A 15,318-nucleotide genomic window follows, 5' to 3' on the forward strand; every position below is an offset into this window, starting at 1 on the left:
CCCCCCCCTTGCGTGTGGTAGTGGGAACCTGCATGGGAAGGTCCTAGAAGGTCGCCCATCCAAAAGCATCTGGAGCTTTCTCGCTCAGTGACTTTGGGAATACAGTTACAATGACTTCCGGAATAATTGATCAATATAAAAAGAAATTGTTTTATAGACATCCATTTTAAATACACAGCTTAACGCAGTTCACAATTGTATAACTGCTAGTCCAGTTAGATTTCTGGAGAAAGCAATTAACAACATAATCCTTTTATTAATAGTAAGTAACATGGTATATTCATCTGACCTCATTAATTAGTAATTTTGCTTAGTTAGATTTCCATCGTGAGTTGTCTCTCATTTGATTTTGTGAGCGCCTTACTCTAAGCTTAATTGCCCACATTTTTTTTGTTTTTCTGGTTACCTCTCCAGACTCCACTTGTGGGATTAAACTAGATTTGTTATTGTTGTTGTAGTAAGTATGCTGATATAAGACAAATCATCATTGCTTTTGGCATCTTGTCTGACTTTTGATTTACCTACATTCGAACTTTCACGTGACTCGCAGAATAATAATGTTCTGATAATTGGTGACTTGATCCAATTGAGTTAAACCTTTTCTTCTTTTTGGTTTCCATTAGAATCCAATTCATGATTTTAAAATAACTTAACTTTCATATTCGCATGCTGGTTGGGTGGACTATTATAAGAGTGACTTGAGCATTGATCTCATTCGTCTAGTCTTAGGAATGTCGTTCTGATGGATTGATGAGACATAAATTCCGTACTTTTTATTTAAACAGCAATTACAATAATCCCATATTTGAGACAATATCTCTGCTTCTTACTATGTTATGTTCATCACATTTTTAGTACTTCACACATTTAGTTTTACAACATAAACTCCATGCTTGTTCTTTTGTGGTTGCTAGAATCTCACACAAAAAGGAGCCTTCAGGCCGTGGACAGATCCGGAGTGGCTCTCATTGGTTGATAATTCTATTGTTCCAATGATTACTTCCGATGAATAATCAAGCTGGGACAATTTGGTGAAATATGTTACCAAAGTATGCTCTGCTGAAGTCAGAAATTATGCAGTGTGTTGTCCGTTTTAGTAGTGGATTGTCGTGCTGTCTTTTTCTTTCTTATAACATTGTAGTACTCCTCTGGAAGATTTCACCCCTCTGAGTCTTGTATATTGCCTGGAAACGTGTTATATTAAACTGGCTGCTGTTGATTTACCTGAAGTTACTTCTTTAGAAAGGATGTAAAGGGGATTGAAGTCACTTATGCAAAGAGCTTTGAGGGTGATATCTTCATCTACTTGTGTTTTCTATATATTGCTTTCCTTATTAGTTGTCATGTTTTCTTCACTGTTGTTTTCCCTTTTCATAAACTACTTTGATTTGCTACACTTGAGCCAAGGGTCCTCGGAAACAACCTCTCTACATCTACGAGGTAGTTGTAAGTTCTGTGTACACCCTACCCTCCATAGATCCTACTTGTGGGATTTCATTGGGTATGTTATTATCTTCAAGTACTCGTGCCTAATTTCTTCTCTTCTTTCCCTTTTGCTGTCTTGTAACCTGTTTACTTTCCCTTATTATGTCACCTTCTGATAACAACAGCGCAAAAGGCGAAGGCAAAAGTGACTTTCCTTTTGTTCATGTCAAGACAATAAGACTTTACGCGCACCTGAGGGCCTTTGCCCGAAGAAAATTTTGATCTGGTTTGTATAGATGTTGTAACTGAGTATTTTTGGAATGCAGTTTTTGGAAGCTTTTCCTTTATTTGGACTGTCATTTTCTCATATCCCTTGCCAGAAAGAGGTAAAAGTTATAAGGAAATTAAAGCAAAGATGAAGTCATGATTCATATAAACGATTTTAACTTATTTGGACCTGAGACATAGTTATTGTATCGTAATCCGCAATATCTCTATTAGGTACCTTTATTGAGTCAGTCTCCCATCTTTCTTTCTATAGCATTTATAAGTTGCACTTAGTTAGGAAAACTTCTACTTAATTTCACTAGTTAAACTAAGACATTTCTTGGGGAGCAAAGGTAAGCGTCTAATACCCTATTTTACAAACGGTTATGTTCTATTCAGCTTGCATGTGTCTCAACTAATCTATCGTCACCAACAAATGCATCAAGTTAACACTGGCTATCGCGACTTAACATGATTGATTTTGACCACTTACTTAAAGGGTGTGAAGGCCAATTTTTTTTTTTTAAATTTAAATGAAGACATAATTTGGATGAGACATTGGAACAAATGGCTAAAATATAGAAATAAAAACAAATGAATGAAAAGGAAAGTAAGAAGATAACAAAAATATATGAAAATTGCTAGGTATAGCTATTGTTTTCCACAAATGAGGGAGTGGTTCATATAGGCCTTTTTATCATCTTATCTTTTCACAAATTCTTTCTCTACCTCATACACTAAATTAAGTGTTTGTGTGGTCCTCTATTATGCTCTTGTGAAGTAAAAAATAACAATATGGTTTTTCTTTTTATTTTTCTATCACTAGGTGTTCTCTAGTCATCTTGATAAGCTCTTTCACATGTTATATTTTTCGTGTTAATTTACGTGATATTTTTTAACCTTAAAATTTAAGGAAAAAAATGATTTTTAAATTTTATTATTTAAAATAATTGATAAATATTTATATTTAAATAAAAATAAAATAAAAAATTTGAAGTTTAATAATTTGATTTAATATAAATATCGAAATCAGATGAGTGAGGAAGAGAGGAGACGTGTGGTGCTTTGCTATACCCTCAAATTGTGGAGAGGTCCACATTTGGATTATTCTTAAACCATTAATTACTTCCTTTCTATATTTTTTTTGTTATTTTGATTTTTTTTTTAGAAATTATTCGACCTCTCAAAAAAGATAATATATATGTAAACAATTGTCTCACGTATAATTCAATTTTCTTCTTCATACTTATTTTTTATACATTTCAATTGAGTCAAAAATCTATCAGAAACAATATTTTTAACGTATAAGTCACTCTTTCTTGACGCTAACCAACTTTGTAATAAGTTATTACTAATAATAGAATTATCTTTTTCTTTAAATATTTTGAGACAAAAATTATGGTTTTTTAGGAGTAAATAAACCAAAAAAAAATTAAAAAAAATAAAATTGGACGAATCAAAATTCACTATTTTTTAAGCCACAGGATTAGCATCCACGTAAGTCACTTATCTGCCACGTCAACTCCAAAGTGGGACCCACATAGAGAGTTGAGTGGTATAAGAATTTGTATTTGTTGCTTTGGACTTTTCATATTTCCATTTGGCTTTGCTTCTCTGAGCCTGTTTTACTTATTATTACTGCATTTCAGGTACATGCTCTCTTCTTACTTCATATATATTTATGCATGTGTATATATGAGTTTATGTTATATGCACTGACCGTTATAATTGTTAATGTTTACCTACAACGAGTTGCCCAGTGAAAGGTAGTCAGTTGAGCATCTTTCGTTGAGAAATTGTATTGAGGGTACGGTCTACGAGTTTATGTTATGTGCACTTAGAGGTTGGTTATGATGAGTATGAGGAGAGGTAAAGGTAGGTTGAGGAAGTATTGAGGAGAGGTATGTTTGCAGGTTATCGAGGAAATGATCTAGATAGGAGAAATGGAGGTCGAGTATTAGGACAGAAGGGTAGTAGGTAGTCAAGCGCTGTTTAGTTTTCCTCATCAGTATTGTTATTATTACTCTCATTTTTTATTATTACCTGTTGTTTTTCTTTGCTTTGGTTATTTTAGTATTTATTGTCACTATTGATTTCTTCTCTATGTTCAACACGACTGCTTCACTACTATGTTTTCTTTTCGTTGATTTTGTTATGCTTTACTTGAATTCAGGCTTTATGAGAGACAATCTCTCTATCTTCACAAGGTAGGGGTAAGACTGCGTACACACCACTCTCCCCTGAAAGCACTTGTGGGATTATTCTTGAGTATGTAATTGTTGTTTATGTTATGTGCACTTACAAGGGTAAATATTAAGTTCGAATATAACAAGAAGTTGAGTATGATTGTCTGATATCGTAAAAATAGAGTAATAACATGGTATATACGGTTGAGTTGAGTATACTGACAGCGTAAACTTTTTTATCATCGGGTATGTTTAAATTCGTATTATACATATATTTAGATGTATAATTCGTGCCATCTCGTTTTATGTAATTGTTTTTGACTGGATATAATATGTTAATTTTGTCTTACTTTAGCTGTACTGGACATTTACCTTATAATTACCTAGCATCTAGGCTGATATTGCAAAGTGCTTAACTGAGTCAATCAGTGGGAGAAAATGAGTCTTTTCTTCGTTGGAATTAAATGAGAAATGGAAAATAGAACGTTGATCGTAGGGTGTGGCTAGCAGTTAATGAAGTGAGTGAAACACTATAGAAAACCTCAGTTCAAAGTTTGAACTGATGGAATAGTTGAAGTGACCACAAGCTGACTTAGACACCACCGTTGTAAGAAAAAAATGTATTTGTTTAGTGTTTATTCTAGCTATACAAGTGGTAAAGCATCTGTTTTTCTTGTTCCTATTTGGCTTTTTGTTTTGTTCTGTAGAAATTGTGTTGTAATTGGAAGTTTTGTTTTTGTGGATATATTGAAGGAATAAGGCGAATTTGTGAAGGGGGAGAAAATGGACTATGTTAATGGACCTGGAAGGAACCATTTGTTTGTTCCGGGACCTGTTAATATCCCGGAACAAGTTCTACGTGCTATGAACCGAAACAACGAAGATTACAGGTCCCCAGCTGTTCCAGCTCTCACAAAGACCTTGCTTGAGGATGTGAAGAAGATTTTCAAGACTACTAGTGGAACTCCATTTCTGTTCCCAACTACAGGTATCTTCTTGTTATTTGCATCTGAACGATTTGGTTTGGTATAGTTTGCTACTCATTTCAATTTTCCAGACAGGGGAAATACTAGTTGCCCAGGTTTAGTCGTCTTGATTATCCATGTTGGAGTTAAAAATGACGTGATAAGATCTTATTTTAGCATTAGGATGTATCTTTTGCCCGTAAAATAGGACATAATGGAAGAAAAAGATCTATATAGACGATACCAATCAGTTTGAGATTAAGCGTTAGTTATGTCAATACTTGTGCTTTAGGTTCAATATTATTAAGGACTCTTAGTCCTGTCAGATATTTATATGTCAATAGAAAATTTAGTGAATGTCTAATGTTATATCATATTGAGTAGAGATGAGCTTGAATGGAGCGACCTCAACGTGCTTGTGACTGAGGCATAGTCGTTCTGTTGTTGTATTTCGATGAGTCTTTTCAAATTGATCTTGTCCATCTTCTGTTATAACCAATAAACAAAAGGTGATGGCTTTGCAGTAATATCTGCAGCAACATCGATGAACGTATAATTTTAAGTAGTTCTTGTGGCTCAACTGGCGAACTTGTGATGGCCAAACTTCATATTGTTTCTATCTGGCAGGAACTGGTGCATGGGAAAGTGCACTCACGAACACATTGTCTCCTGGTGATAGAACTGTATCGTTCCTCATCGGTCAGTTCAGTCTGCTTTGGATTGATCAACAGAAACGCCTCAACTTTGACGTTGATGTTGTTGAGAGTGATTGGGGCCAAGGTGCAAATCTTGAGGTTTTGGCTTCGAAAATTGCAGAAGATAAGTCTCATACCATCAAGGCGGTTTGCATTGTGCATAACGAGACTGCCACTGGAGTTACCAACAACTTGGCTACTGTAAGGAAAATACTCGGTAATGTATCTAAACTGAGGATTTTTTTCTTCGAAAAACTGATATCAGATAAGGAAAAGTATGTATGAAATTCACGATCTCTGAAGTTTCGTGCTTGTTTCTATCGATGCCTGACAGATCACTACCAGCATCCTGCCCTCTTCCTTGTTGATGGAGTGTCCTCAATTTGTGCACTTGATTTCCGTATGGACGAATGGGGTGTAGATGTGGCACTTACTGGTTCCCAAAAAGCACTTTCCCTTCCCACGGGGCTCGGGATAGTCTGTGCTAGCCCCAAGGCTCTTGAGGCCAGCAAAACTGCAAAATCAGTGAGAGTTTTCTTTGACTGGAGTGATTACCTTAAGTTCTACAAGCTGGGAACTTATTGGCCGTATACTCCTTCCATCCAACTTTTGTATGGTCTAAGAGCAGCTCTCGACCTTCTTTTCGAGGAAGGCCTTGATAATGTGATTGCAAGACACGCTCGCCTTGGCAAAGCAACAAGGTAAAAGTAAAACCTCTGTTAGTAACAGTCAACTTCATAGCATACATAATTGGAGATTCGTTTTTGAAACGGAGAAATGATATGAATTTTGTAATGCAGACTTGCTGTGGAGGCATGGGGCTTGAAGAACTGCACTCAGAAGGAGGAATGGTTCAGTGATACAGTCACAGCCGTTGTTGTTCCTCCACACATTGAAAGTTCTGAAATCGTGAAAAGGGCATGGAAGCGATACAACTTAAGCTTAGGTCTCGGCCTAAACAAAGTTGCAGGAAAAGTTTTCAGAATAGGACATCTTGGAAATTTGAATGAGGTAAATTACTCTTTACTGCAGATAACATGCCTTATTTTGATCGCGCATTTTGTGAAGATTAAACGATCTCATTCCTCAAGCATGTGACTGATACTATGCATAAGCTTTTGGTTTGTTAGTCTATTGGCACCAGATACTCATCATCATCCAAATTAAGGTCTGTTTCAACCTATGCTGCTCGGACTCTTAAAAATGACACTAGATGGGTGTCGGATCCTCTAAAAGTAGTACGATTCATAGGGTCTGACGCGGGTGTGGCAACATTTTTAGAGAGTCTAAGTAACATAGGTTTCAACTATATACTAACTAAACTAAAAGCATAACATCATCATCAGTAGTCAATTCATGTGCTATGGGTTCATATCTACATAAATTTCTGCTCCATGACAAAAGTAGTAGGTTCAGATGAATTGAACATCAATACTCTGCATCAACCTATGTTTTCAACTACTCTTCCTCCATCACACCTCAGAGGCGGAGCCATGATTTCAATAAGTACTAATTACTTAGTTCTAAATCTAACTTAGTACATATTTAATGAATGTCTTCTATACAAATGCATTTTTTCATGAAAAGCTACTTAATCCGACCGAACCCTTATCTAAGCTTCTACCTCCACCCCCTTACACAAGTAAAACTAACAAATGAAACTCGTATATGTCTAGTCAAACACCGTCATAAATGAACCGGATGACTAATCCTTTTATGTTACTATTTTCGACATAGATTGCTATGAAAGATAGGGTCGAGTCTGATACATCAACCGTCTCTTTTTATTATTATTACATAATAATGTATTCTTTTGTAGTTGCAACTATTGGGATGTCTTGCTGGAGTTGAAATGGTACTTAAGGATATTGGTTATCCAGTGAAGTTTGGTAGTGGAGTTGCAGCTGCTAGTGCTTTTCTGCAAAATTCAACTCCACTTATTCCATCAAGAATTTAATTCAATTATTATTATTGAAAGTATACAAAACCAATGCATGTAAATTATTCTCTTCATGTAACTTATGTTTCAATGTTCAAATACTGGTTGAGAATACTTTTGTAAAATTGCAAAATTTCCTTCTTCTCATGATAACTATATGTGTGTTCTTTCTTCTAAGTTTTTTTTCGAAAGTCGATGACTAGTCATAATTATGACGATTTACGTTGACATCAAAAAAGAGTTTAACCCAATCCTTTGTTTGTAACTATGTCTTTTGCCTTTTAAGTTTTGGTTAATAACTATTACATTGACATCAAAGAAAAGTTCGATGCAATGCTTTATTTCTGATAACTCTTTTTGCCTTTTTATGTTTTGGTTATGATATGAAATGAAAATGAAATTTAAAAATGAAAGACCAAGCTAATCTTGGACAGATTTAGTTAACCTTTTAACATTAATTAAGATTTAATATCATATTTATAAAAAGCAAATTTTGATTTATATGAATATATGTTTACATGTATACTTTTTTTTTTGTAATTTAATGATGCCTATATTAAAAACTTTCTAAATCTTTTTTTCTCCTATTCACTTTCCCGTAAGTTCAATTTTTACTATTTTTATTTCTGTCAAATACAATTTATTATTAGCTCGATTAATTCAAATTCACGTCTCGTATATTTCATTTAAGGAAATACTCTTTTTCTAAGTTTTATTATCTCAACATTCAAACACGAAAATTTTAATCAAGGCTAGGAGAATTCATCGATCTTACCGCTCCACATTGACTTAAATAAGGTCTAATTTTATTTTTTCTCAATACATAGCCAAACACTTGAACTTATCAAATTATCTAAGTTAGACACACGAAATAAGTCTTATTCTAATTAACCATCTCAACTTCTAATAAAATATTTCAATTAAACATTTTTATCTCAATTTTTTACTTTCTTCTCTCATTAAATTAATCATATAAAATATGTCATATTCTTTAATGATACACTTTTTTTTCAAATAAGCTTAACTATTTAATAGATAAATGCAAACGCATAGAAATACTTTCAAAATTTAAATCCAAAAGAGTGTAATTAGTTGGAGTATCTACACAGATTATCAATTTTAATTTTTTAAGAAAAGAGTATTCGTTGGATTAAAATGTCATTTTTGTGGGACCCTACTAAATTAGGGAAGTGGATAAAATTGGATATTGTTGACCATTTCAATTCTTGATTTTCCGCATTTCAGGCTCTTACAGAACAAAAAGATTGAATTTTTCTCATGTGATTATTAACAAGAAAAGGGAGAAGAAGGAAAAATGGAGCTAAGAAGTGTATTGTTGCCTCAGTTCAAGATTCAACAACCTCAATTCACTTTGGTATTTTCTAAACAAGGGAAATATGAACCCCTTGTTGTTGTCGACATTTTTAGCAGGTAAATATGATGTTTTGTTTGGAAGTTGTTCCTAATAGATTAGATATAGAGGATTTGTTTGACCCCACCTTGATTAATTTGTGATTTACTTGAATGAAGTTGGTTGTGATTTTGAATGAAATGAGTATGAAAGATTTACATGGCTGACCCCAATTAGTTTGTGATTTACTTAATACCCAAATCAAAGTGATGGATGTATATGAGCTTGATGGGTTTTTTTTGGTTCCTGTTATTTGTGATCCTGAAATTGGTCCAATTGAGTGGAATAGATGGCCCAGTGCACTAAACATCCCACGTTCACGCAGGTCTAGAGAAAGCCCCATAAGGGATGTGATGTGTCTGATTGCACTGCTCCAATGCGTGACCTATAGGTCGCAGAGACAACTTTGTACTTTATTGTTGCTCCAATGCTCCGTTTCATAGCTGATCCAAACTAGCTTGGGACTTACGTAATACCCAAATAGGAGTGGTGTGTATATATATGAAGCTAGTGATGTTCTCAAATCTAATCTTGGTATTTCTTTGAGGGGTTGCATAAAGGTGGTTCTTTTATTTGTGATTTTGGAAAGTTGGTGAAGTGGAGTGGCGATGTGGAATAGATATAGAAGATTTATGTAGCTTACCCCAACTAAAGGACAACCCGGGTGCACTAACCATCCTGCATTCACATAGGTCCAGAGAAGGGCTGCATCCTAAGGGTGTGATGTAGGCAACCTACCTTGAACATATGAAGTATAGGTTACATAGAGACAACTTCATACTTTACTGTTGCTCCAAGGCTCCCGTTGATAGCTGACAAAAACTAGGATTTACGTAATACCATAATAGGATTGTTGTGTATATAGATGAAGCTAGTGGTGTTTTCAAATCTAGTCTTCGTATTCCTTTTTGGGGTTGCATAAAGGTGTTTTTTTATCTGTGTTTCAGGAGGAAGTTGGTGAAGTGGAGTGGAGATGTGGAATAGAAAATAGAAGATTTATATAGATGACCAAAACTAGTTTAGGATTTATTTAAAACAATAATTGAATTGGTGGGATATATATGAAGGTAATGGTGTTCTCAAACTTAGTATTCTTTGAAAGTTTTGCATGCAATTTTATTTGTGATTCTGAATGAAATAAATCAGGTGGAGTAGGAACGTGGAATAGATATAGAAGAATTATATAGCTGACCTTAACTAGTTAGGGATTTACTCAATAATAAAATTGAGTTGGTGGATATATGTGAAGCTAATGGCTTTCTCGAACTTGGTATTCCTTCAAAGGGTTGCATGTAAATGAAGTTGGTTCTTTTATTTGTGATTCTGTATGAAATGAGTCCAGTGGGGCTGAATATTCGTAGAGGATTTATATAGAGTACCCAAGCTAGTTTGGAATAAACTTGATAACCAAATTAAATTTGTGGGGTATATATGAAGCTAATGGTTTTCTTAACATTGGTACTTTTTAAAGGACTGCTAGTTAATAAAGTTTTTTTTTTTTTTTTTTTGGGGGGGGGGGGGTAACCAGATAACAACCAGAATTGTAGTAAAGTTCTTTTCTTTTGTGTTCCATATAATTAAGGTTCGGCACTGGTCCATTTGTGTAAATGCTTGATGCTAGTTCAATGCATTATTAAACAATTGCATAGTGAATGTAAAGAACTCTAAATTTGTTCGTGGGGATAGTGTAATCGACAAGAAGATGCCAGAAAGAAGCTTAAATTCTGAATATATCTTCTTTTTCACCCTATGAAAGACAAAAGATTATTGAGTTATATTTCTTTTTGGCATCTCAAATACCATCTAACTTCTGCATCTCTTCTCTCTGATGGTATCCAATCTGCTCCCAGGGAGGCTTTTCCCGTTTCATATGATAGATGGAAAAATATTGAAGTACATTGCAATAATGACCAAAGTATCAGGCACTCGCCCCTATCAAAGCAGGACAATGCAAAGTTACCTGAGCTAGCTTTTAACCGGCTTCAGCAAACTGATGATGGGTATTCTGGATTGCAAAGGCGAAACTTTGGTCGTTTCATTGCTCGTGAGGCTGTGCTGGATGAAGAATATTGGGTTTGTTGCTGCTTTTGAAGAATAATTTTATGGCTATCCTTTGTTACTCTTTCTAAATGTATCTCAGATTTTCTTGTTCCTCTGTCTTGCTGTCAATGACAGACAGCAGCCTGGCTCCGAGCAGAAGCTCATTGGGAATCTGTCTCCTATATGAGGTTAGAGCTCGCACGTATCACCTATCCCTCTTATAATTAGGACTAGTTTAAATATTATTTTCTCTATGTAAGTCTGAGTTGTTATATGGTAAATATTAACTGTACTTTTGCTAATTTTAGGCACGTTGATGCATATAAAAGAAAGTATGCCGAACAGGTGAGTTGCAGTAAAAAAAAATTTGTTTGTTAGTAGTTAAAATATTATTTGTTGAAGTTGAGATCTTACCATCTAATATATTTCCCCTTTTCCCTACAACTCAGTAGAATCACATAAAGTTGTTTTAAAATATTTCCCCGTCTCATGGCTTTCCCACAGTGGTCTGTCCTATCATAACTTTAATCTATATCTTTAGGTTGGCCAGTTAGTAATTAGTTCAGTGAGCCCTCACATGTTTATCAGTGAAAGACATATAGGGTGAGAGCTCCAAACTTACTCTGCTCATGCCAGCTTGAGGTTTATACAATGTTATCAAAAGCAACAAGTGCACAAAAACTCTTAAGGTCTATTGGGGCTTTAAGCGTGAAACGTAAATAAAATGCGCACTTAATGGCAAAGTGCACATTAAGCAAGGCAAAAAGCGCTCAACACATGGAGTAGAAGACAAATGGAAGTTCTATTCTCTGCTGGAAGAAGCTTGTTTCTGTTAAAGCTTTAGGAAAAATTAACATGTAAAATTATGAGCTTGCATATTCATGTTTCCAGCATTGATTTTGTGAGTTCTGTACTTTTAGTATTAACACTTGACAGAAGAGCAAGAACAGATCCGTGCCTACTTTTAATAGTGTATATTTAGCATTTGGGAGTATAGGTCTCATTTAACATCGAAGCTCAATGCTCATAAATGATATTGTATTTTTCTAGGATTGTTATTAAAACAGCAGTTGTAGTTTTAATTTTGGGAGAAGGTGTTTCACGTGGTTGATGAGCTTGCATTTAATTAGACATGTTCAAATTTGGCAAATGACATATATTTGATACTAGCAACTACACCTTTGTGACAGTGTTCTTCTTCCGTTTATAAATATTGATCATCATATGTTGCTCTAGTTTCTACCGCTCGTATTGGTTAAACCCTCATTTTTATTTCCTTTTCTTTTCGTTTCACTATTTGTGGGCAGGAGTTTTATGCTTTAAAGAGAAGATGTTCTGGTCAGGATGGAAATTGCTTGAAGTGCTTTTGTTTTGTTGCGGTACGTTTAGTGGCTTCTAGACAAGTTTCCTGGTCTTCCTTAGTGTTGTGTATGCACAAGTTGCAGCTGATTAATCATAGTTGGATTTAGATGGCCCTCTAACTTCCAGAATTGCTTTCATTTTACCATTGATTTCAAATATAGTGCTTTGCATCTAATCTGATTTCGCCTGTGCCAATTTATTAGTATCTAAGATTCTATTTTTAGTGGTAAAAAGTAATGATAAAGATTTTTAAAAAATGATTGGGACTCATCTCTAATTTCTCTATAGCCAGTGCTAGTAACAGTTCTTATCTATTATGTGCAAATAGCTTCAAAAGAGTTGGTGACTTGGTGTTGGTTCATAAGCTGAAGGAATCTAAGAACCTCATACAGCGGGGGCTGCTTCATAATGCATAAAGACTGACAAATCATGCTAAAAACTTTCCTGGATCTTTGTCTTTGCTAGGCCTCTTCATGTCATACTAAGCTGTTGAATACTTAAGTGCCTTATATTACATTATTTGGAGCTAAAGAAACATTTTTCAGGCTACTTGGGTTAGTGTTCACTAATTTCCTTTTCAGACATGAGTTAACTGCTTATGAATCAAACACCTATTTTCTGATTTAAGAACTGTAAAAGCACTTAGGTCTTGATGATTCCAGCAGATAGGAAACACAGGAGGTAATGGATCTGCTCCTTTGAGCAATTCCTTCATCCAATGTGAGAATGAATGCATATAGATTGTGCTGGATGTTATCGATGAATTCCGGCTAGGAAGTAACACGTGAACTGCAAAATAAAATTTTCTGTTTAAAGCATGAACCAGCTAGACTACCTATCAGATAAAAAGCTCAACTGTATCTGTGCATTTTGAATTTTGATGAGAAGATATGTATTCCCGTGAGGCATGAGCAATTAAACTTCACCACTTTGTGCCAGTGGCTTGATGCTTCTTCAAGTGCTGTTATCCTCTTAACAAGTTCTACTTTCTGCAAAATTTGATGTCTATTTGAGTTTCAAACATGCTCAAGAGCTTCTGCTATGTACTTAAAATGATTGTTATGTGATATTCATTCTTTTAGAATTTGATGTTTTCCTTCATGCAAGTAAGATGATTGTTGTGTGATATTTATTCTTTCAAGTTTGATATTTATATTGGATATTCCTCAGCCTTCAATTTGTTTCAGGTCAAAAAGGAAGAGAAGAATGTTAGAAGAACAGTACTTAACAGTGTAGTGGGAACGTTGGACCTGTCCATCCGGAAATTTGTACAAAGGGAGAGATATCCAGGGGTACCAACTTAAGCAAACTTTTAGATAAATGTTAGATTTCTAAATGCATCTTCTTTTATGCTGTGATTGGGCTTAACTGTTGGCCTGGACTAGTAGAATTTGATTTTATTGCAACTTTGCATATGTTGCTATGTCTAAAATAATGGGGATGCCTACATCTTTGCATTTATTTTTGTTGTAGTTATCTATTCTGTTTTAGAATGCTTTGTCATACTTTCTAATTCTATTGCCATGATTTATTCACTTATGTTATTTCGTTTTCGATCTGCTTTGATATGCTTTTCCTTGAGTCGAGGGCTTATTGAAAACAACCTCTTTGACTCCCAAGGTAGGGGTAAGGTCTCAATTCTGCAACAGGAGAAAAAGGAAGAAGAAAGCTTATACTGTACTTTTTATTCCTTCTGTTGAGGTGGGTAAATATGTGTACCAGATTTTGCTTAACCCGCTGAATTCCTTTTCCTCTCATTGTCTCCAGGAAATCAAAAGGTTATCAGTTGTCTTGGCACATCAAGAACCCTTTGATTCACATAAATATGCATACATTGCAAATGTTAGTGTTGCAAAGTTTGCTCGACGTCAGGGTATTGCTTCAAATATAATACATTTGGCTGCTGATATGGCCGCATTAGAAGGTATCTTGTTTCAGCTTTAGACTTTTTAATGTGCTCTTCATTATGATCTACCAGTTCAGAATTGCCATCCCTTTTAATCAATTTTCGCTGAGCTATGTCTAATCTATTTTTCGCATGTCCAAGCAGGTTTCAAGCAACTATTTGTTCATGTAAATGCAGATAACATACCTGGCCAGGAATTATACAAAAAAACCGGCTTTAAGGTTAGCTTCAATCTGTTTTTCCATAACCGGAAGATCTTATCGCTATTGCTTAGTGAGATCTGTTTATGTGTATGATCGTCCTTCATCAGCTCTTCTTTCTCTTTTTTTGACAAGTGAATGCTTGTTTTCATTATTGTGTTTTTTTGTTTTGGACGTCTTAATGTTTGCATTGCATCTCTCATAATCATCCCAAGAGTTGGAGTCAGTGGCTAAATTGACCTTCAAAACAAGGTAGCTCTTTATGAAACGTCTTTCATCAAATCTGATATGATAACCTGGAAAATAGAGTAATAACTTAGAATATCCTGTTGAATTGAATTGACGGTGTAACATTTCTTTACACGTGACCTTTTGAAATTTCTTACTTCAACTTATCTTAGTTTGGTTGACAATCAATTCTTGATTATAACAAAAGGTGTGTCGCGTCTTTTGACTTACTCTTATCACTCCATGCAGATCGTGGAAGCCGACTCATCGTCTCTATCGAAAGAACAGAGGATACTGATGTCCTTGGATTTATAATTTCCCTTAGCCACTTCACTTCCAGATTAAAGAGGATGTGTTAGTTTGTACATTTACATGGTTTGAAGCCAATACCTTGTTGGTTGATGTATATATTATTGGGTAGACAGACAACTAGTTAGTTACAGAGAGTATAATATTGGATACACGTTTATTTGAGTATCCTATACGAGCATATCCGGTTACATATTTAGTGTATTTTGGAGAATTCAGACTATATACATGAGACATTTTGACATGAATATTAAGCTGAGAGATTGTTTGTGTTTTTCTTATCAAAAGGGATTTTGTTATTTAGTTTGTTACAATGTTGAGAAAGTTAAAATGTGGCTATGAGTCTATGAGAGATTCTAACACAACTCTAATTCAATTATTTCAT

General features: G+C 34.8%; 3 protein-coding genes across 9 annotated transcripts in view; all 3 read left to right on the forward strand.

Annotated features, from left to right (window-relative positions):
• LOC107005169 overlaps positions 1-1,344 on the forward strand; it is a 6,771-nt gene extending 5,427 nt beyond the window's left edge. For all 3 annotated transcript variants that reach the window (XM_015203691.2, XM_015203690.2, XM_027913564.1), the window contains exon 6: positions 915-1,344. In XM_015203691.2, the coding sequence (XP_015059177.1) occupies positions 915-1,013 (99 nt within the window). In that variant the 3' untranslated portion in view covers positions 1,014-1,344. The remainder of the gene's footprint in view (positions 1-914) is intronic.
• A 1,846-nt stretch (positions 1,345-3,190) lies between these two features.
• On the forward strand, positions 3,191-7,654 carry LOC107007093 (serine--glyoxylate aminotransferase). 5 transcript variants are annotated; one of them, XM_015205558.2, is made up of 7 exons: positions 3,302-3,341; positions 3,866-3,899; positions 4,632-4,866; positions 5,471-5,755; positions 5,873-6,239; positions 6,339-6,549; positions 7,358-7,654. In XM_015205558.2, the coding sequence occupies exons 3-7, from the start codon at positions 4,662-4,664 to the stop codon at positions 7,493-7,495; spliced, it is 1,206 nt and encodes a 401-aa protein (XP_015061044.1). In that variant the 5' UTR covers positions 3,302-3,341; positions 3,866-3,899; positions 4,632-4,661; the 3' UTR covers positions 7,496-7,654. The 5 variants fall into 5 exon arrangements, with proteins under 5 accessions (XP_015061042.1, XP_015061044.1, XP_015061046.1 ...); XM_015205556.2 differs by lacking the exon at positions 3,866-3,899 and having other exon boundaries at positions 3,191-3,341; XM_015205560.1 differs by lacking the exons at positions 3,302-3,341; positions 3,866-3,899 and adding an exon at positions 3,397-3,458.
• Positions 7,655-8,608: 954 nt separating this feature from the next.
• Positions 8,609-15,181, forward strand: LOC107005354. The gene is made up of 9 exons (XM_015203926.2): positions 8,609-8,908; positions 10,739-10,961; positions 11,064-11,116; positions 11,237-11,273; positions 12,236-12,307; positions 13,478-13,582; positions 14,058-14,214; positions 14,341-14,417; positions 14,874-15,181. Exons 1-9 carry the CDS (start codon positions 8,793-8,795, stop codon positions 14,937-14,939), a joined length of 906 nt encoding a protein of 301 aa, XP_015059412.1. The 5' UTR covers positions 8,609-8,792; the 3' UTR covers positions 14,940-15,181.
• The last annotated feature ends 137 nt before the right edge of the window (positions 15,182-15,318 follow it).

The sequence above is a fragment of the Solanum pennellii genome, chromosome 12 (assembly GCF_001406875.1).
Source record: "Solanum pennellii chromosome 12, SPENNV200".
In the NCBI taxonomy this organism is placed as follows: domain Eukaryota; kingdom Viridiplantae; phylum Streptophyta; class Magnoliopsida; order Solanales; family Solanaceae; genus Solanum; species Solanum pennellii.